The 21,851-nt window shown below is 43.3% G+C and overlaps 2 protein-coding genes across 4 annotated transcripts in view; one reads left to right on the top strand and one right to left on the bottom strand.

Annotated features, from left to right (window-relative positions):
* Positions 1 to 3,830: 3,830 nt before the first annotated feature.
* LOC308343449 (5-hydroxytryptamine receptor 3C-like) lies at positions 3,831 to 9,624 on the bottom strand (the record flags this gene model as incomplete). The annotated part of the gene is made up of 10 exons (XM_080804469.1): positions 3,831 to 4,057; positions 4,187 to 4,402; positions 4,581 to 4,785; positions 6,003 to 6,163; positions 6,617 to 6,786; positions 7,052 to 7,161; positions 7,612 to 7,656; positions 8,032 to 8,257; positions 9,405 to 9,474; positions 9,558 to 9,624. 10 exons carry the CDS (start codon positions 9,622 to 9,624, stop codon positions 3,831 to 3,833), a joined length of 1,497 nt encoding a protein of 498 aa, XP_080660595.1.
* A 10,416-nt stretch (positions 9,625 to 20,040) lies between these two features.
* ABCC5 (ATP binding cassette subfamily C member 5) overlaps positions 20,041 to 21,851 on the top strand; it is an 85,034-nt gene continuing 83,223 nt past the window's right edge. For all 3 annotated transcript variants that reach the window (XM_080809977.1, XM_080809980.1, XM_080809981.1), the window contains exon 1: positions 20,041 to 20,150. The gene's annotated coding sequence lies outside the window, so the exon portion shown is untranslated. The remainder of the gene's footprint in view (positions 20,151 to 21,851) is intronic.

The following is a 21,851-nucleotide window of genomic DNA, read 5'->3' as shown; positions in this document are numbered from 1 at the left end:
GCTGAACTAGAAAGTCAGTAATTCTTTATGTCTGTAGCCTCCCACCTAGAAGTCGATTTTGCACACTAAGTCTCAGTCTGCATGATAAATGGATGCTCTCTTGTGCATCACATTTGGCTTTCTAGTTTCTGTAAGCTCATAAACGATTTTTAATGCATATTTTAAAAATAATTTAATCTGCATCATTAGCTCCACTTCACAAATGAAATTTAAACTTGTGGGGTGAATCCTCTTGTACAAGTTTTTACTCAACAAATAATGTGGTCAGATTAGAACCCAAGGTTGCCAGATTCCAACGTCTCCCGATTATACTATTCACCCCCAACCCCTGCCCCTGACATTTAGAAGAACCAGTGCTAATGAATGATCAAATAGGAGAGGTTATCGAAGGGAGGGGCAGAACCTGAGGAGGGATGGACTCCTGAGTGGCCCAGTCAGTTAAGTGTCTGCCTTCAGCTCAGGTCATGATCCCAGAGTCCTGGGATCGAGGCTGTCATCGGGCAGCCTGCTTCTCCCTCTGCCTGCCACTACCCCCTGCTTGTGTTCTCTCTCTTACTCTTTCTGACAAATGAATAAATAAAATCTTTAAAAAAGAAATTGGAGGAGGGAAAGGATGGGCTTGAAATGAAGTCTGTGACTTCACAACCCAGAGTGGACCTGAAGGAGGAGGAGAGCCAGGGAGGAGGATGAGATAATACAAGTGAATGTCAGGTTAATATGGAGCTGAAAGAAAATGTGGGAAACATGGAGAAATACTGCCTATAATGGTTTAGAGAAAGGAAGTGAACACAAGTGTGTGCCAGAGCCACAGGTGGTAATTCAGATGAATGGACAAGGTAAAGGGCTATCCTGCAGAGACAAGCCATCAAATACAAGCTAGCCCAGGTGGGACCAGTGGCCTGTCAGCAGATTTTTCTAAAGATTTTCCTAAATTTTTCCAGATTACCTTGCAAAGCCTTTCAGAGGCTTGCCCTGTAACAAGAGGAGAGTCATTAGCACCCAAGTGTGCTTCTCGGAGGATTCTGTTATAGATGGAACAGAAATGCAGCAACCGTATCTGTAAATTTTCTGGGAGAGTTACGGTTTCAAGGCTCCACATAATTATCCCTTGCGTGTTAAGATCATGTGCTCAGATTTTGCTTGTGGAGAAGGTAAAATCACTGTAATTATATTATGCTTTCTCTTACTGAGAGGGGATCTAGTTTCTTAATTCATGTGTCAAAAAAGACAAATTGCATATCTCCTGTTCAAATAAAACAAAAATCTATGTGTCGGAAAAAATGTGAGGAAAATATGTACCATGAAGATGGATGGGAAAACGAAAATGCTACAAATTGATCTTAAATAATTTCAGAACCCCCTCCCCCCACAAAGCGGGGTCAATGAGCTTCTTAGCAAAATCAAGAGTGAGTTTCCAGGTGAGATGACCATCTTGGGATAGGACATAAGAGTAGAAGATCCCAGGACCCTGAGACCATGACCTGAGCTGAAGGCAGAGGCTTAAGCCACTGAGCCATCCAGGTGCCCCATACCCTGTGCAGGTCTCATCCTAGTTTGGAGGGCAGGGAGGTGGAGGCTCAGAGTCCAGTATCTAACTCCGGCTTGGTCACTTTCTAGCTGGGGCACCTGGGAGACAGCTCAGTGGCTGTCACTTCACCTCTGTGTTTCATTTCCTTCATTTATTTCATCTCCTGTATCCGAGTATATAAAATGGGGGCCATAATACAAAACCATAGCACTAAAACCTAAAGAGCTTTGAAAACCAAATGATTTTTCACGAGTTATTCGGTGGCAAAACCTGACCTGAAATGATGTGAGACTATCCCTAATTTCCTTTCTGCTCCCTACTGTGAATATTCATAGATTTCACTGCAGAAACGTTAATGTGTTTGATTACAGGGCGTTGCCCCATACCCCATACAGTACATGCATAATTATTTCCTTTTTAAAATCTGAAAAATTCTGAATTCCGAAACACATTTGGTTCCAAGGGTTTGTGGATCTATAGTTCCTACTTCATAAATTTCCTGTAGGATTAAATGTGGTTATTTATCTAAGACCCTTAGGAGACTGCCTGCCAACTTAATAAATGTTGGTTATTGTTATTACTTTACCGTATCCTTTCTAAAGACCCACTTTCTAGAAAGCTGTGAGTTGAGGAATTGCAGAAATTATAACAGATATGCTGATTTATTTAGGTGAACATCAGGGACTCCTGATTTGAGCCCAGTTTGTGTATACACTAGTCTTTGGACATGCTTGGAATGCTAGTGATGGTGCGGGGGGCCTTGACAGGGCCTTAGAGACTGAGAAACCAAACACATTCCTGGGGGGAAAAATGCAGATCAGAGAAAAGGAGACCTAAGGAACACAAGTTGAGTTGGAAGCCATGGGCCTGAGTGCAAGGAGCGATTTAGAGTTTAGTGGGGGTGTTTCTGCCTCCATACTCCCAGCTTCCCATGGATTCTTTCCCGAGTCCCAGTGGTAGGGGACTGCAAGGAAAGAACAAGTAATAGCTCTGTGTCGGAAAAATGTGAAGAAACCTCCAGCTGGGGACATCTGCCCTGACTAGCTTGGGCTCTGCTGGCCAGATGCTCTGGCAGCAGACACTGGGGTGGGACCTTGGGCCACCACCGCCACCAGCAACCCCGCTCATGAACAGTGATAGCCTTGCCACCCTTTGGGCATCTGTAGCTCCCTATGGAGGGAGCCAAAGAAGTTTGAGGAAGAGCAACAGAGAGGAGGAACCCAGGAAATATTTAGTAAACACTACAGTTAATCTCTTGCACTTGAGATAGAAGGCAGTGGCATAAAGGAAAGAAGGGAAAAGAAATGGTTGCTAGAAAGAAAAGATTTTGTGTGAATTCTAATTGATTTGCTCTCATCTTTGTGCTTTTCGGAACCTGGGGTGTCCAGCAAATCATGTCACAGCTCCCATGGACAGCAATGCCTTGAAGTCTGTATATCTCCCAGACAGCTAGTGAGAGAGATGGGCCAAAAGACGAACAAAAAGACGCAACATCATAAGGCAAGTGCTAGAAGGGGAATTTTCCAGTTCATACGGGGGCATTTGTGTTATTCCCAAGTAAAGCAGATGCCATTTTCAAATGTGCTTTCCTTGGCCTCGTGTTCTTTCCTTTGCATGATTAAGCGCCCATCCACTTTGATTGCAACACAGTTAATGGTAATTTGGGATATGTTAACATCTAAGTGCTTAAGGATGAATGAGTCATATGTCAAGCTGTGACAAAATGCTTCACTCTTGAAGTAAGAGATGCCTGATTCTGGCACATTATTAATTTCTAAAGCTTAATTCCAGGATAACTAGATTCAGGAGATTAACCCCTGTTTTAGTATAATTCCTTGTAATAGGTTTTGAACGCTTCACTCCTCTCTCCCTGCTTTCACAAGTTGTCTAATAGACTTAAAATACCCTTTTTACTGTGGGAATGAGAAGCTTCTCCAAGAAGACTCTCAATCCAAGATTTTTGGTATTGTAATATAACGCTGGGAAGAGCCAATGCTTTCTGCAAAGGGTTTTATTGGGAGTGAGTCAATCAAGAAAGTATTCCAGGAACTTGGATCCTGAGGAGCCAGGCAGGCAGCACATACAGGAGGAGTGAAGAGCCTGATGGCGTGTAGGAGCAAGGACCAACTCTGGGAGGCATAGGCCATCATCCAGGTCTGGTCTGAAACTGCATGGAAGGACTGAGTTGAAAACAAGGTGTTTGCCAGGGCTGTGAGACAGGGATTTGGAAACACAGGGGGAGTTTGGCTGGTTTCTAGAGGCAAGAGAAGCTCCAGAATGGAGTTTGCAGCTGGGCATTTGCCTAGGTGTTCCAGAGGACAATGACCGTGACCACGGAGGTGGCCATGAAGAGCAGGTAGAGGCGGAAGAGCAGGGTGTCCATCATGTGGCTGAACTGCACCCACAGGTCGACCAAGGGCTGCTTCTGAGCCTCTTCTTCCTCCTGGGCCCTTGACTCAGGGCTCCCGGTTAACTCTGCCTCTCTGGGACCTGACACCTTCCCCACCAAGTCCATGGGCTCCTTCACGCCTACAGAGAAACGGAGACTCAGCCATAGGCTATGAAATGCATCTGGGGAAGAAGGGGGCCAGGGAAGGAGGCAAGAGCAGGGAGTGGAGGTGTGGGAAGAGAAGTGGGGGCAGTGCTGGCTCCCCTTACCAGGCAGGTGGGTGGGGGTGGGGTCCAGGCCCTTATTTCCCTTCTGGGGCACAGTGGAGCAGCATTTCCTTGGGCTGGCCCAGTAGAGAAGCAGAGAGTGGAGCCACTGAGGCATGGGTGGGGGCTGGGTGGTGGCCAGGTGCAGCAGGTAGGTGATGAAGATGGTCTCCAGCAGGCTGACCACCATCAGGGACAGACACAGGGCAAAGTACACACCTGGAGGGAAGATGGGGATACACGAGGGCTGGAGGTACCTCCCAGGACTTTGTGTTTCCTCCTTTCCCAAAGGGTCCTTTCCAGGATCTCTTTTCACTCTGACCTGGTTCCACTGGTCCATATCCCCAGCCCACCCCCAACCTTGCTTTTAGTCTCCTGATGGAGGGAGGGGCCATACTGATGAGGGGGGTGCCAGTCGCTGGGAGTAAGTCATTCATCATGAGCAGGAAGACGTTGTAACCCAGCAGAAGTGTCATCTTGAATGGGGCACGATTCTCGCTTTCTGCCGGCAGATAGAAGCTGAGGGCATCAATGGCAACCAGAAAGCCACTGGGCACCAGGAGGTTTATGACATAGAGTCTGGGCCTGCGCCTGATGGCCACCTGGGGGAAGGAGAGAGGGCAGCAAGTGAGGAATAGGCTGGGAGGCTGCCGACCCAGTTAAGAGCAAGAGCTGAGATATGTCCCAGACCAAACTGTCTAGGAAGGAAATTTATCTCAAGTCCCTCTTTCCAACAAAGTCATCTTAATCACCACAGTCTGCCTTTCCAAGGTTTGACTCTGCCATGCTGCTTACCACTGAAATGTATCTCATTCCTTGCTGACCCAAGGTGTCAACTCTCTCCACTTCCATTTTTAGCCCTATCAATGTAGGGTTCTTGGCAGGACTGTGTGACCAAATTCTTAGGTATCATGTGTATTTTTTCCTTGTATTTCTGCATCCTTCCTCATCAAGGTCTAATCTCTAGTGACTTTGTTGGTCTGCTTGCTTTCCTCATCAAGGTCTAATCTCTAGTGACTTTGCTTGTGACCATTCAAGACCAGTGGAAAGGAAAGTAAGATAGTGGCAGATAATTTGGGGGTCACTAGGATTTGGAAGCATAATATCCCATAGATAGTGTTTCATAACTTTTCCACTATCTCTTTTTAAAAATAAACATAAAATTATGGTGAGTGAAATAAGTCAAGCAGAGAGAGTCAATTATCATATGGTTTCACTTACTTGTGGAGCATAAGGCATAACACGGAGGACATGGGGAGATGGAGAGGAGAAGGGAATTGGGGGAAATTGGAGTGGGAGATGAACCATGAGAGACTGTGGACTCTGAAAAACAATCTGAGGGTTTTGGAGGGGCAAGGGGTGGGAGGTTGGGTGAGCCTGGTGGTGGGTATTATGGAGGGCAGGTATTGCATGGAGCACTGCGTGTGGTGCATAAACAATGAATTCTGGAACACTGAAAAGAAATTAAAAAAATAAATAAAAATAAAAAATAAAACATCAAAGATTAAAAAATATATATATAAACATAAAAATTTTCGCCTTCTAAAGAGTTCTGATAGTCATGGGAGTTGGGAAGCAACTCCTTTCACTGGGTGTCACTCCCATGGGAGCTCCCCCCTGCCCCGGGAGGATTTATTCAATCAATATTTAATTCGTTCCAGGTACTGTTCTAGGTGGTGGGGGTTTATCAGTGAAAAAAAAAAAGATAAAAAGTCTCCAGCCTTATGGAGCTTACTTTCTAGTGGGAGGGCTTACATTCTGGTAGGGGACACAAGCTATGCATCTTAGAGAAGATCACAACCACGGCCCCTGAGCTCACATAGAAAATGATTTGGTCATACTGGTTGGTGCCCACAGTCATCTTCATCATTCTCTGGTGGATACCCAGAAGTACCCACTCCCCCTTGCTCCGAATGAGGTTCTGTGATGTGTTCGAAATCTCCTGCACTTTCTTCTCCATGCCCAGGACCACATTCTCCACTGCAAAGGAGACCCAGACAACTCAGCCTCCCAAATGCTCCCAACCCCTTTTCCCAGACTATTGAATTCCTTACCACTCAACTCCCACACCCCTTTCAGTGAGATCCCCTCGCTGTTCCCAGTGATCCCCTCACTGTTCTTCTTTCTCAAAAATCCTTTCTCTGGGGGCGTATTGGTGACCTAGTTGGTTAAGCGTCTGCCTTCAGCTCAGGTCATGATCTCAGGGTCCTGGGATCCAGCCCTGCATCAGGCTCCCTGCTCAGCAGGCCATCTGCTTCTCCCTGTGCCCCTCACCCTGCTTGTGCTCTCTTTCTCTCTCTCTCTCTCTCTCACTCTCTCTCTCTATCAAATAAATAAATAAAATCTCTCTCTTTTTTAAAAAAAGGTCTTTAAAAAAAAAAAAACAACCCTCTCTCTGCCTCTCAGTAGGCTACTACAAAGAGCCTCACTCACCTGTATAGATGAATGAGCTGAAGGTGAGTGTGCAGTTCTGTTCATCAAAGGGGAAATAGAAGATGTCCAGGTTACAGATGCTGACCACCTTCATTGGCTTGTCATATTTGATGAGACCTTCACTGTTGACATAAGCCATGAGACCTGTGGCTGTCTGATCCACATCCATGCTGTATGTGAGAAGGATGGGAAGGTGGACGGTGTGGGTTCCCTGTCAGTTGTGGCCTTCTTTCTCAGGTCATGTCATTCCTGCACTCCAAACCCACTCATTTGACTTCCCCTTTCTACCTATAGCTATGTTCTGGGGGGTTTTGTAAGTTCAGTTCAGACATTGCTTCTTCTAAACTGAGTCTTTGTGTGCCCACTATTGGTTATATCATTCCTTTCCTTGGAAAGAGGATTTCCTTCTTGCTTTTTTTGAACCCTGATACTCACAACTCCTCGATGAAGATATCTGGAAGCCAAAGATACTCAGCTGCTATGCTGATCTTCCTGATGCCCCCACATTCCTCTGGGTTCCACCTGATGAATGGATTGTACCAGATCTATAGGAAACCATGGTGTGGGACAAATGGGGTGGGAACTAGTTTTAGTCACACTCTGTCTCCTGCACTTTACATTTCTTTTTTCTCTCATTTCCTCACTCTCTTACCCCCTCCCTTGTGACAGCTATCACTATGTCATTAACAACGTCTTTCTTCTACTTCTCCCTCAATGCTCTCAAGGGAGACCTTGAGCTTAGCTTTGGAGTCCGTGGGATGCAGCCACTTAAATATTGTCTTCCATGACCTTGGTTTATGCTACTTTCTCTCTGTGCCCCATTTCTGCACTCCAAAACTGGCAGGATAATCAGGAAGTTTTGTGTTTTCATTTGTTAGCCTGGCTATGTTTGAACTTATCTAATTTGTGCATTTTCTCAGCTTTATCCAATGTAATCTGTGCCCAGGAGTGGAAAAAGGGAGGTACCATAGTAAAGGGGAAATAGTCTATCATACCACGTTTAGCCACAGGAAAGATGTCATCAGTTGAAGCTGTGCGTCCTGAAAAAAAATTTTCATCTGGGATCATTGCCTCCATGAAGTCAAGTTCAATGCCACCACCTCCCTCCTACTCATTTCCAAGTCTGTTCTATGTGGCAATTATGATTTTTATCATAAACCACTGAAAAATATAAGTCAAATAATCCAGGGTACAAGGAAAATATAAGTGAAAATAAAAAGTATGAAAGTCCATTGGGGTTATGTTTCTTATGGAGTAGTCCTAAAAGGGACAGATTTTACCTGCCATGATGTCACTGAAGCATCCCTGTCATACCTTCCCACCCCAAAGAATGAGATTTTCATTTTATAAAATTCAAGCAGGGAACCCACTACTTATCACGGCTCAGCCCGTTGCAGTGTTGAGTCAGGACTTACCACTTCCACAATGGCAGACATAGTGAAGGAGATGTTGACATGAGTGGGGATGCTGTAGTTAACGACTGGACGGAAGGCCTTTCTGTCAAACACTGCTTGGAAGGCAGCAGGATCCACCCCGTACCGGTCAAAGCCTGAACAGTTGATGGTGAAAGTGTCTCCTCTTCCTGCAGAGAGCAGAGACCCTGTGAGAAGAGTGCCAGGACTGGGGGACTGGCAGGTGTTTCTGCACAAAGAGAAAACAGGGAACATGGGACAAGCATGTAAGCTCCTCCTACCTGGGCCACAAGTGTGGCCTGGGCTGGTAGGCAAATGGTGGAAGTTCATGAGGTGAGCTGAGTCAGGGCTCTATCCTCAATTCCATTGTTTGTGTCCCCATGCAAAAGTTGTCCAAACATGTAGGCAAACTCAGCCTTGACCACCACTTTACAGTGTCCTGAATCTCACCACAAACCTTTTCACCTTCAGTCAGTGTCCTTACATTACTCATTTCTGTCCCTGATACACCTGGGTGACATCAGTGATAATTTTTGCAATCACAGCTCTCCTCCTTGCTCTATTAATACAACATAGATGATAATCAATTAATGATGAAGGCAATCAGGTAGGGAGTGTGAGGTATGTGGAACCTTAAGGAAGGATCTCAGTTTTTCAAGTTAATAAGAATTTACTGTGTCTCTACTATGTGCTGTGATTGTTCTCTTCTAAACCAGAGTGGTTCTCACCACTGAGACTATCTCTTTTTTTTTTCTTTCTTTAAGATTTTATTTATTTGACAGACAGAGATCACAAGTAGGCAGAGAGAGAGGAAGAAGCAGGCTCCCGGCTAAGCAGAGAGCCGGATGCGGGGCTTGATCCCAGGACTCTGGGATCATGACCTGAGCTGAAGACAGAGGCTTTAACCCACTGAGCCACCCAGGCACCCCGACCACTATCTTAAAACTTAAAGCTTAAGACTATCTTAAAAAGAGTTCTTTGATACCCATCTTATACCTAGCCCTTTTCTAGTCATACCTTGTGATGCAGAATAGAGAATTGTGTGGTAACAACTTCTGGTAGAGTCTATTCAGTTCGATCTTTGATCTTATACTAACCCTCATTGTTCATTTTTGATAATGAATGAGAAAAACAATCTACACTGAAAAAAATTTTGCTGAAAATGTTTCCCTTTTTCATGACAGGTCTTCTCATCATCTTCTCTTTAGCCTTTTCTCTGTTCCATTTAATTTACTTCAAGAGAGCTGTAAAAAAATTGTCTTCTTTTTAACATTAGTTGACACCCAGAAACATGCAGTTAGGTTATATGCCTGGAAAGAGAAAGACATGGGGAAAGAGAAGAGGCCAAGAGAAGCACAGGGAGAGAAAGATCTTACAAAAAGGTACAAAGCTGCCAGTGTCCTGAGTTTTCATGTTTACCAAAATGAACATTCAGGGGTTGACTATCTAGGAATAACAAAAATTAGCCTGGTTTGTCTGTTTCTCAGAAGCTATATGTTGGCTTTGTTTTTGCTCTGGTCCCTTCTTACCTTGAAGCAGCACGTGGACAATGAGGCAGAGGAAGCCTCCATTCTCATGGAGCCCACCTCTTCCCATCTTCTTCTCTTTGGCTCTTCTCTGAGATAATGTTGATCTCTGGAGACTTAGTGATGATGTTGATCTTAAAAGACCATAGGCCACACCTTGAACCCTAGCTTTGAATAATACATGTATCAGGTGGCATTAGCTACCTCTCTAACAAGCACCCCTGGTGACACGAGAATGTCACAGAGGACTACCCCACCCTGTGCCCTAGCTGAGCCTGAATTTCATCTCCAAAAGTAATCTGGCAAATCAGTTTGGAGAGGAGGAAGAAAAAATATTTGGTTACTAGGGCAGTGCTAATGGTCTCCTCATCCTTAGAGTCAGACTTGCATATAATGCATCATAGAAAAGGCTCATGATAATTGCCCGAGCTTTCAAGGGGCATTTTAACCTTGCTACCATCTTTCAAAAAAAACTGGGGGCCTCCTTTTTATAATCAACTTCTGACTCTGAGGTTTTAAATATGACTTCAGTACTGGAAAATCTTTTGATTTTATGAGTCCGTCGAAAGCGCTCCAGTTCTACTGGTTGGAGGGAGTGATCAGTGGGGTAGATGGAAGGTGGTAGAGGCAATGCAGTGTTTAGTAGAAGTTGACTGATGAGAACATGAGTGAACAGCTTGAAATTAATGTTGTTTTGGCCCTCCTAATGTTTATAAGAAATTAGTTAATTGTAAGCATATTAAAAATTGGGAAATCTCATGAAAAAACTGTATTTCTGGCTTCATTTGAAAAAATAAGATCAAGCAATACTGGGCTCACATTTTTCCTTGACAACAATCTGCCAAAGTTAATGGTCACGCCCTTCGGATGGCACATTCTCTCTAGATCAACACAGTCTGTCACCAACTATTGATTATTCCTGACCAGCTGCCCTCATTTATGTTACCTCCTTGGTCTCTTTTAGGCATTTGAATTTGCCTTTGAGAGTAAAGATTTATTTTCTTGCATAATTTTAAAAGAGCTTTGGGAAGTAATTTCAAAATACCCTGCCATGCCTAGGTGATCATAGGTCTCATCAGATGTAGCATGTACAATTATTATTTTTTAAAAGATTTTGTTTATTTATTTAGCTAGTTAGTTTGTTTATTTCATGATCAAGCAGGGGGAGAGGCAGAGCAAGAGGGAGAAAAAGAGAATCTCAAGCACGTTCTGCACTGACCACACAGCTGGACTTGGGGCTCAATCTCATGACCCTGAAATCATGACCCTGAGATCATGACCTGGGCCAAAATCAAGTGTCAGGTACTCAACTGATTGAGCCACCCAGGCGCCTCTAGCATGTACAACTATTTGATTAATAATGGAAACCAGACATGGTATGGTTAAGTAGACCAAAGTCATCAGTGGGGTTTAACTTGGTTTGTGTTTTTTTTTTAAGATTTTATTTATTTATTTGACAGACAGAAACCACAAGCAGGCAGAGAGAGAGGGGGAAGCAGACTCCCTGCTGAGCAAGGAGCGTGATATGGGACTCGATCCGAGGACCCTGAGATCATGACCTGAGTCGAAGGCAGAGGCTTAACCCACTGAGCCACTCAGGTGCCCCGAGGGTTTAACTTGTTTTATACTAGAATTAGTTGTGTTAGGAAAGGCTCCAGAGAGGGTAATGAATGGCTTAGAGAACAAAGGGAGAGCAACCGAAGGGGCGCCTCCCTCCCTGAGCAGGGAGCCTGCTTCTCCCTCTTTCTCTGCTTGTGCTCTCTCTCTGTCAAATAAATAAATAAATAAATAAATAAATAAATAAATAAAATCTAAAAAAGGGCGGGGGGAGAACAATTGCTTCAGTGAAGAAATTTTACAGACTGAGCTGGAATAATGCAGTAACAAAAATTTCCTTCTTTCTCATATTGGCGTTTTATGTGGTTAGAGATGATGTTGGTGTGGTACCTTTCCTATTCTAAGCAATTACTGAATTGAAGCAGAAATAAAAGTACAAACGGCAATAATAGTAGCTGTCATTGTTATTCTGGCTCTCTTGAGATTGCTCAGTTGCCTCAGCCTGAATGGAATCTTCTGGACTTAAAATGTCTAGGTTGACTGCAGAATCCTGATTGCCATGAACATTAGTCTTTCCTCCCAGTCTTGCTCAGCTTTTGGTTACTATAAGGGCTATCCCCCACTCTCTCCAGCAGCCCCCTATATCATTTGAGAATCCCTTCTCCTCTGAAGAGGTTTTGTTTTGTTTTTAAGGTGACTTACTTACTTACTTACTTTATTTGTTGTAATTTATTTGAGAGAGAGAGAGTGAGTGAGAAAGAGAGAGAGCACAAGCAGGGCTGAGGAGCAGAAGGAGAGGGAGAAGCAGATCCCCCCCGCCGAGCAGGGAGCCTGATTCTGGACTTGATCCCAGGAGCCCAGGATCATGATTAAGGTGACTTTAGGTCAGCATTTCTCCAAGCATTTTCTGCAGAACACTAGTTCTACAGGATGTGGAATGCATTTCTAAAAAATTATTCTTGTTGCTTCAAGTTCAGATAAGTCTGGTAAATACTGAATTAAAGAAGGCTAAATGGGTTTTATTATTTCAGGATTTCTCAGAGTATTTAATGTTCATGTGACTTGAATATCACATATACAATTCCCCAAACTTAGTTGACTTCAAATTACTTTTTCTCAGAATATTTTGCGGGACTAACACTTCATCTGTTATTTTGGGGGAGACACTGCTGTAGAATAAGTGTAGAAGAAAAAATACTTGAAGTTTCTACAGATGGGGTATAGAATGCAAGCATCATATGTATAAATAAACCAGAAATTAGAAAATGAATTAGGTAAGTATTTTTTAGATAAGTATTCTAAAACCTGAAATTTGATTAGAACTCTAAGAACCTACAAGGAAATAGAAAGTAAAATAGACAAAATTTCATGCTGTTTCTGAATGCATCAGCCATATAAACTTTGTCTTGAGGAAGAATCTTTTTTTTTTTTTCCTTTTCTTTAGATCAGTGACCTACCAGCTGTAGGCCACATGTCACTCACCTAGATCTAATTTTAGGATGAGAGTTTAAAAACCCGTTTTGGTATTTTTACTTCTCAAATATGCTCAGACAGTTAACATTTTAGTAGTTGAAAAGCAATGCAGATTATTCTCATTGGTGGTCTTACAATCGATCCAGTATATAATTTGTGTTTTCAGAGTACGTATTTTTTCCTCATGGTATTCAATAAATGAGTTAATTACTTTGAGCGAAAAATAAATACAGCCTGCATAGATTTCTGATTTTCCTGAACAGATCTTCACGCCAAAAATGTTATAACAAACGTAGACTGAAGTGGTTTGTCTTTTCTCACCAGAAGCTCATATATTTTTAAAAGATTTTATTTATTTATTTGACAGAGAGAGACACATTAAGAGAGGGAACACAAGCAGGGAGAGTGGGAGAGGGAGAAGCGGGCTTCCCACCAAGCAGGGAGCCCGATGCAGGGCTCAATCTCAGGACCCCGGGATCATGACCTGAGCCAAAGGCAGACGCTTAACGACTGAGCCACCCAGGCACCCCAGAAGCCCATATTTGTAAAACAAAATACTTGAGAAGTTTTGGGGAGTGACTGGGAGTGGCCACTCTTCCAGCCTGTGAAGGCCTGTTTTAGAGAGAAGGCTGCATTTTGGCTGCACTATTGGTGTGGCTTCTCTGGCTTAGTGGGACCCTGTTGCTTCCCACTATGTGTCCTGACAGGTGCCCATCCATACTTCTCAGTGATGTGGGAGAATCCCCCATGTACATCTTACCAAGAGAGATGTTGGACATTTATCCAGCTGAGTAAGTAACCATTAGTTGTCATTCTTGGGAGGATTAAAATCCCGAGGCCTGTCAGTGGGCTGTGATGCTTGTTTTAGCTGAGGAAATTTAGATGGTTGTTCTGGGGAGAGAGAACAGCTAAAGTAAAAACATGGAAACTATAGTGTTGTGCGGACCTCAGATTTGAGTAGGAGAGCAACAGGAAATGAAACCGTGGTATTATGTGGGGCCAGATCATGGAAGGCCTTGTATATCTAGCTGAAATTTGGTTTTATTCTCTTACTCAGGGGTTCCCGAAGTTGAATAAGGTTCAGACCTCTTTAAGGGAAACAAAACTCCTAAGCCCCTGATGTTGACTTGAATTATTTGTAATAACACTTAAATATGTATATTCATAAAATCATGTCTAAAGTCCTTATACTTACAGCTCTTATACTACTATAAAATCAGAATAAATTTACAAATTATACACATACAAGCCTGTAGAATCAACACAACACTAATTTAATGTGGGGATGATATCGTTTTATTAAAATTAGATAATTGCTGCCCATTTCCCCCTCTTTTTAACAAGGAGCTAATTTTTTAAAAAAGATTTTATTTATTTGTCAGAGAGGCAGAGAGAGCACAAGCAGAGGGAGAAGCAGGCTCCCTACTGACCAGGGATCCCCTTATGGGACTCGCTTCCAGGACCTGGGATCATGACCTGAGCCAAAGGCAGCTGCTTAACCCACTGAGCCACCCAGGCGTCCCGAGGAGCTAATTTTTGGACACCTTTTATTTTATTGGGCCAATTTGATAGTGCTTCTCAACATAATGATACTTAAATTTTTTTAAAAGTAGTTCTTCATTTCTTTCTAACTACTACCCTTACTGCTAATGAACCTGGGACATTATTACTATGAAGGTGGGAAGTGTGTAATTCTTTCCTTTGTAAAGTGACTATGTGATATGACTTGTCATAACACGCCTATACTGCTGTGTACCGTTTCACCCACCGTAGTTCTCTGTTGAAAATACCATGAAACTTTTGTCTGTATAATAGGCAAAGATGTCATTTGGCTTTCATTTAGCATTGTTGACATTTTTTTTCTGATTAATTAAATGTTTTTTTAAAATTCCAATATAATTAACATAATTAATTATATTAGCTTCAGGTGTACGATATAGTGAGTCAATGATTCTGTACATTACTCAGTGTTCATCATGCTAAGTACATTCTTAATCCCCTTGACCTATTTCATTCCCCTCCCCTACAACCTCTCTGGCAACCACCAGTTTGTTCTCCATATTTAAGAGTCTGGTTTTTTAATTGGTCTCTTTTTTTCTCTGTTCATTTATTTTGTTTCTTAAATTCCATATAGGAATGAATGAAATCATATGGTATGTGGCTTTCTCTGACTTATTTCATTTAGCATTATACCGAGTAGATCCATCCATGTTGATGTAAATGGTAAGATTTCAGTCTTTTTATGACTAATATTCCATTATATACATATTTTTATATATATATATGTGTATATATATATATATAATCTTCTTCATGCATTCATCTATGGTTGGACACTTGGGTTGTTTCCATATCTAGGTTATTGTAAATAACACTGCAATAAACATAGGGATGCATGTATCTTTTCAAGTTGGTGTTTTCATTTTCTTTCCCAGGAGCAGAATTAATGAATCATACGATAATTTTGTTTTTAATTTTTTGAGGGAACTCTATACTGTCTTCCATAGTGGCTGCACCCATTTTGGCACTGTTGACATATTAAATCTTCTTCTCTTTTCTAGGTTGCCCAAGACCATTAAAGAGGTTCATCATTCTCCCATACTGTTGTTTCTGTGATGTCAAATAAAAGATTCAGTTTATTAGCTAACTTGAAAAAAAAACTTACTTCATTAAAACGACTTTCATTGTGATGTTGATCTGCAAAACAAAAATTTTGTCTTCAAAAGTGGCAGGAGAATTCAACGTGCATGTCCCAGTAGGTGTGGGTTGATCATTACCATTTGACATTAGGTCCTGGGAACCTGGGTAGAGGAGGCTACCAGAGGCTACCACAGTAGAACACTTCTCCTGTCAGTGAGCAGTGATACCACCACCCATCCAGGTTTGCAACCAGAACTAGGTGTTACCCTTGATGCCTCTCTTTCTCACACCACTTTATGTAATCCATCAACAAGGAAGGTCTGCTGATTTTACCTCTTAAATTTCTTTTTTTTTTTTTGAAGATTTTATTTATTTATTTGAGAGTGAGAACAAACAAACAGGGTGGGGGAGGGGAGGACAGAGGGAGAAGCAGACTCCCCGCAGGGAGCCTGAAGCAGGACTTGATCCCAGGACCTTGAGATCATGACCTGAGCTGAAGGCAGCCACTTAACTGACTGACTGAGCCACCCAGGCCCCCCCCTCTTAAATTCCTTTCAAGTCCACTCACTTCTTTCCTTCTTTTCTACTGTAATCCTAATCCAAACTAATCATATCTTCACTGGGTGACAATAGGCACTCCTAGCTAGACTCCTCTCTTCCATTCTAGCTACCTCTAATTCTTCCTCCAGTTTGCCAGCCACTGTGCAGTTTTCAAAATGCAAATCTGATTTCTCAACCCTTAACGCACTCACCTTTTAAAACCTTGCAATGGTTGCCTTTTGCTCTTCCTCTAAGATCTGTAATGGTCTATAAGGCCTTTGGAGCTGTTCCCTTCCTTCTCCCACCCCTTGGTTTTTGTTGTTTCTTCTGTGTGGAGTGCTCTTTGCTCTGCCCATCCACCATCTTCACCTCACTAACTCCTGCTGTCCTTCAGATGCAACTCATACCTTCCTTCTCTAGTACCTCCCACGGTTATAATTTTTTTTCAAGATTTTATTTATTTACTTGAGAGAGAGAGAAGAGTGAGACAGAGAGCATGAGAGGGGAAAGAGTCAGAGGGAGAAGCAGACTCCCTGCTGAGCAGGGAGCCCAATGCGGGACTTGATCCCAGGACTCCCAGGCCTCCTGGCACCCCACAGTTATAATTTAAATTTGGATTAATGTTGACTTGTAACTCTAAGCCCCATGAAGGCAGGAAACTTGTCTGTTTTAGCTCCACTATATCTCCATGAAATACTGAATGAATGAGTATTTTTAATATATTACACAACATAAATATTATTTTAAAATGTGTGAAAGTCTGGATTTACACAGATTCTCCACTCTAGCCCCTTATCTGAGAGTTGGAGAATATCACCCCCCAAAACATTTCACAACACAAACATGTTTTAAGGAGGGGATGCTTTGCAATCAATATCATGTAAATAAGCATACATCTTATTATACTTATAAATAAGTATAATTAAGTCTTTGGCTCAGCCAGTCAGTGGCAGATAGTATCATAGTATCATAGCATATTGAGGCCTGGAGCAAGGACTGCATAATGCTCTTCTGTTCTTTTTTTTTTTTTTTAACCTATAATCAATATATGCCAAGTATTTCAGGGAGATTTTAGAAGCTTTTTATTTGCTATGAAGGTATCCAGTGTGCAGCTGTTGGGTTCGACAGTGTTGGGAGTACTAGTATGGTGCATCAAGGTGGCTTGAGGCGGGATGAGAAGTTTTTCTTATCCAACCAGATGGCCAGAGGTGCTTCAGGAATTCTCCACAGTAGATCCAGACATGGATACAGATCTCTGCAAGATTCCTCTGTTCAATTGTGCATATCCCCCTTGAGGGGAGAAGTGTGTGTTTCTATGAGAGTGAAACATTTTTATTGTGAAATTCTTAAAGGCTACCAAAAAGTACAGCAAATGATATTAAAAGGACCTGTGTACCCGCTCCAAGCTTTGTGAAACTCTAACATTTATAAGTCCTTTAAAAAATAAATAAAATATTACAGAAACAAATGAAGCCCCTTTTGTATCCCTCTCTGAGCTTCTTCTTGTACTTCCAACCCCGGCTATAATACCTCTAACAACCCCTTGAAATTGTTGTTGATCAGGCCCATGTATGTTTTATATTTTTAAGCACATATATGTGTATCCATAAACAACAGGTCACATTTGTACATATTTTAAAAATTAATACAAACAGGGCTATGACGATTTTCTTTCTGTAACTTATTTTGGTTCAACATTGTTTTTGAGGCTTACACATACTAATACGTCCTAGCCCATGTTCTTTAACTGCTATATAGTATCTCATTGTATGAATACCGTAATCTAGTTCTCTGTTTTCTTGTTAATGGAATTTAGATTATGTTCACTACTACAAACAATGCTCAATGAATATATCTCCTTGTGTGTGTATATGTGTAGAGGTGGGGGGAGGCCCTTTAGGGCAGCTTTTCTCAGCTAATAGCATTAAGCCTTGATGCCCTAAGGTATTAACTGTGTGGAATGAATTAACTTCTCCCCTGGACATCTAGAATGATGCCAGATTCGTGTTATCCTTGGGAGAACTGAGAAAATATTCACTCAGATTATTTTGTTTAGGGCTTAACTCACTCGCGGCAGCCTCCATTGAGAAAGACTGCCCTAAAGTGTGCATGTAGAAGCGGCATTGCTGGGTTCAAGGATAGGCATATGAGCCGGAAACCATTGGTTTCCACTAAAATCTGTTCTTTCCTTCTTCCATTGTAATGGGGTGGTAGATGGCTCATAGCTGCCCGGCTGATGATTGTATTTCCCAGTTTCCCTCTCACTTAGATGTGCCTATATGACTACATTGTCACTAATAGAATGTGAATGGAAATGATGTGTGTTGCCTCCCTGCTGGTGCCTCAACACCAGGTCACACCTCTCCATATTCTCTGTTGCCTTCCTTCCACCTAGGTGACTGGTGGGGCCAATGAGTAAAACAACTCTGGGAGCTGTATGTTGAAGCTGATCGAATCACCACCACCCTGGGTCTCCGACTGCCTGTGAGGAGCAGGACTACACAACTGATCTGGTATACTTACCTAAGACTTCTACTTATGAGAAAAATAAAATTGACTTTAATCCACTACACTTTAGGGGTCTGCTGGGGCCTAACAATACAACCCTGTAGTCCATTTCCCATCTACTAAATATGGCCAAATTGCTCTTTAATGTGGTTCTATCGATTGATACTCACTCTGCCAGCAATGTGTGAAATATCCTGTTTTTCTAGATCCTTGAAAATAGTTGATGTTGTCAAGTGTGTATGTTTTTCCATGAGATGAGCATAAAATAGTATCTCATTGCTCTTTTAACTACAATTTCCCTGATTATTTTCTTGATTGGGTGCCTTTACATGTTTGAATGGCTGCCCAGGTCTCCTTTACTATGTATGAACTATCTGTTCATATCATTTGCCTATTTTTGTACTGGGTTATTTGCCATTCTGATTGAGTTGTAGAAATTATTTGTACATTTTGTATCAAACTTTGTCAGTTATAACTTGTGGTTTCACTTTTCACTTTATGGCTCTTGTACAGAAGTTTAAACTTTAATGTACTAAAAACGTATCGATCTTTCCTTTATTATTTGTTTTTGCAACTTGTTTTGGAACTTCTCTACTCCCAAATTCATAAAGATATTTCACATTTTCTTCTAAACATTTTGAAGTTTTCCCTTTCACAGGTAGGCCTTTGATCTACCTGAAATTGATTTTTCTTGTGTGGGCTGATGTAATTCCCTGAGATTTTAAAAATACAGATAGCCAATTGTGCCAGCACTGTTTATCCAACCTTCTTCCTTTCCCTATTGATCTGTAATGTTTTCCGGGTCATAATTGATCTGTACTGTTTTCCCGGTCACAGTTCATGTTTACATATATCCACGAGTCTGTTTCTAGCCTTTTTGTTCTGTTGCATTGGCCTATTAATCCATCCTTAGGCAGGGACATGTGTTAATTAATTCAGCTTTATGAATTTAGTTGCATAAAGCTGGACAATTCACTTTACTTTCTTCTTCTTCTTCCTCTTCTTTTTAAATCTCCAAGATGGAAAATATATATCTACACATAGTGTTGTTATGGAGATTAAAAGAAACAAGAATTTCAGGTGAAGCACCACATACAGAGTAGGCTAACTCAGCAGAAGAGTAGTGATGTTAAGATTCTGTGGAAGGTACTGATCAAACACAAAGAGACATACCGTGATCAATCTCTTTGGGAACTTCAGTTTGATTTCCAAAAGGAGGTGGCACACCGTATCTAAGGCTCTTGTTACTCTAGAACCTGCGATCCTCGCCTTTTATTCTCTAGAAACCAGGTAGCACAAGATTATGGGAAGGGCAATGGGATAAAGGTGAGAAAGGTGATAGTGCAGAATGCAGGGTGGAATCCTGAGCAAACAATCCTATAATGTTAAGTGCCATAAGAGAGAAGATTTGGGGCTGGTCGATCGCCGATGACCTTCACGGTGTTTTCTGGTGCATGAATGGCCGCACACCGTCGCGTCCGTCCTGCCCGCAAACACCGAGCTGCCCGCCCACACAGACCTCCTGTCAACCCTCCCGACCACCCACTGGGGCACACGGCCTCAGAGAAGATTCCAGACTGGCTCGCAGCAGCTCTAAGAAGGACCGTGCAGAGGCAGGAGCGCGGTGGAAAGGAGGAGCAGCCTACACCTCCTCCAGGGCTTCTGTGGCGCTTCTGGGAAATAGAGTCCTTTGCCGTGTATTGAGCCTCGGGCTCCTGGAAGGGGGACTACAATTCCCTTCAGGCTCAGGGAGCCTTTGTACAGCACGCCTGCGCAGTCTGGCGGCCAATGCCGCTATAAAGGCTTGTTTTGCTCCGGGGCTGATGCTCGGGAGCGTGGTCGAGTGGCCGGTACGGCCGCCCTGGAGCCGGGGCACAGGTAGGTAGCTGCTACCGCCGCACCCCTTCCATCTCCCTTGGTTGTCACGGGGGTCACCCCTGTGTGTTCCGTCCGTGGGTGGCGGGCTCGGGTCGGGGATAAGAGCAGTTCGGGGGAAACTGGAGACCCGATAAGCGCAGCCGGGCCTCCTTCAGGTTTCCCGTAGCCGCTCCCCGGGATGCAACCCCCGAGGTCTGGTGGCGTGATCCTGGCGTCGCAAGGCAGGTAGGGTGGGATGAGTGGTCGGGAGCGCTGGCTACATTCCCGGATGCGGCCACCAGGGGGTGCTGCGCCCGCGGCCCGTGGGTGTGGGTCGCAGTGGCCTCCTCAGGCCCGAACGCGCGGTGGGAACGCCCTAGGGTCAGGGTGTCCCAGGCTAGTCTGGCCGGGGAGAAGCCCCCATCCTCATGCTTGTGGGGAGGGCGGCCTGGGGCACCCCCTCTCAAGCCGCACACCGGCGACTCTGAGCTGCCAGCGACCTTAGAAGTCATCCTCTCGTTTTTTTGCAAATAGATAAATGGAGCTTTATGACAGAAGTACGCACAGCAAACCCAGGGCAGAGCCCAGCATGGAATCTAAAAATCTCTTCGCTGTCATCAGTGTCTTTCCACTTCCATCCGGCAAAGCCTCAGTTGCTTTGTGTTTATTGCACTGGGGTCATCTGGCTTCGGCACAGCCGTGGGGAGGCAGGAGGCAGCTGGGCACGGGAATGATTGGCAAAGTTTCAGAAGGTTTTGAAGGGAGAGATGGATAGGTTGTAAAGGGGTCTGGTGCCTAAGTGAGCGGTGCAGAATGTTGGAGGCACAAGCGGGTGGCAAATCGCCTCCGGGTCTTGTGCAGCTGCAGGGCCTCAATGAGATTCCTGAAGTTGGATACCTAAGGAATGTTGTCACGAAGGCAATTTGGAGACACCCATCTGGCTAGTTACGGTTCTTGTAATCCTATGGACTCCCCCTCCCCCCCCAATGCAGTTTCCTCTGCATCATTGTGCAGGGAGAAGGTCCACACTTTACCACTGGAAGGAGAGCCTTGATAAACAAGGCAGCTGACCCAATGGCCTCTGCTCTATTGATTTTGAGTCTGGGCACTTCTTTGGGGTTCTCCCACTTTGGTTATTCCGCTAGCGCCATTGTAGAGCTCTGACTCAACCGTGAAAAAAAAATCCTTTCCTTTTTTTTCCTTTCTTGATAGCTGAGGCAAGTTAGCATTTAAATACAACTTTTGAGCAACTGTGAGGGAGAACAGAGGAAAATAGGGAAATACACGTAGAATCAAAAAGAGTCAAGACTAGTGATCCTTTCTCAGTTTCTTTCTACAACCTATCAGGATTCCTAGCTCTTGGGTGGCCTCCGTGTGGGGTGCCCTGTATTACAACCCTGGGAAGATGCAATCCTCCTTATGTTCAAGGCCAAGAGATAGTAACTTTGTGCCTACTCAAGGCCTGCCTACTCTCATGGCTGTGCCTCTTTCCCCAGGAAATTAAAGAAGCAAGAGTGTTAGAGGTAATGGAAGAGTGTTAGAGGTAATGCTCCCCCCCCCCCCCCGACATAGAATAACTTGAAATAAAGTGACTGGAACGAACTTTGGTTATGGTGAATTCTTAGATGATTGAGACATGCTTTATGTTCTTGACACGGCCTTTGAGATTGTGAATTAGGTTGGCCTTGTCCCTTTCAAACTCACTTCCTTCCTCCTGCCTTT

Source organism: Martes martes (assembly GCF_963455335.1).
Source record: "Martes martes genome assembly, chromosome: 1".
Classification (NCBI taxonomy): domain Eukaryota; kingdom Metazoa; phylum Chordata; class Mammalia; order Carnivora; family Mustelidae; genus Martes; species Martes martes.
This window is presented reverse-complemented; position numbering and strand designations above follow the sequence as displayed.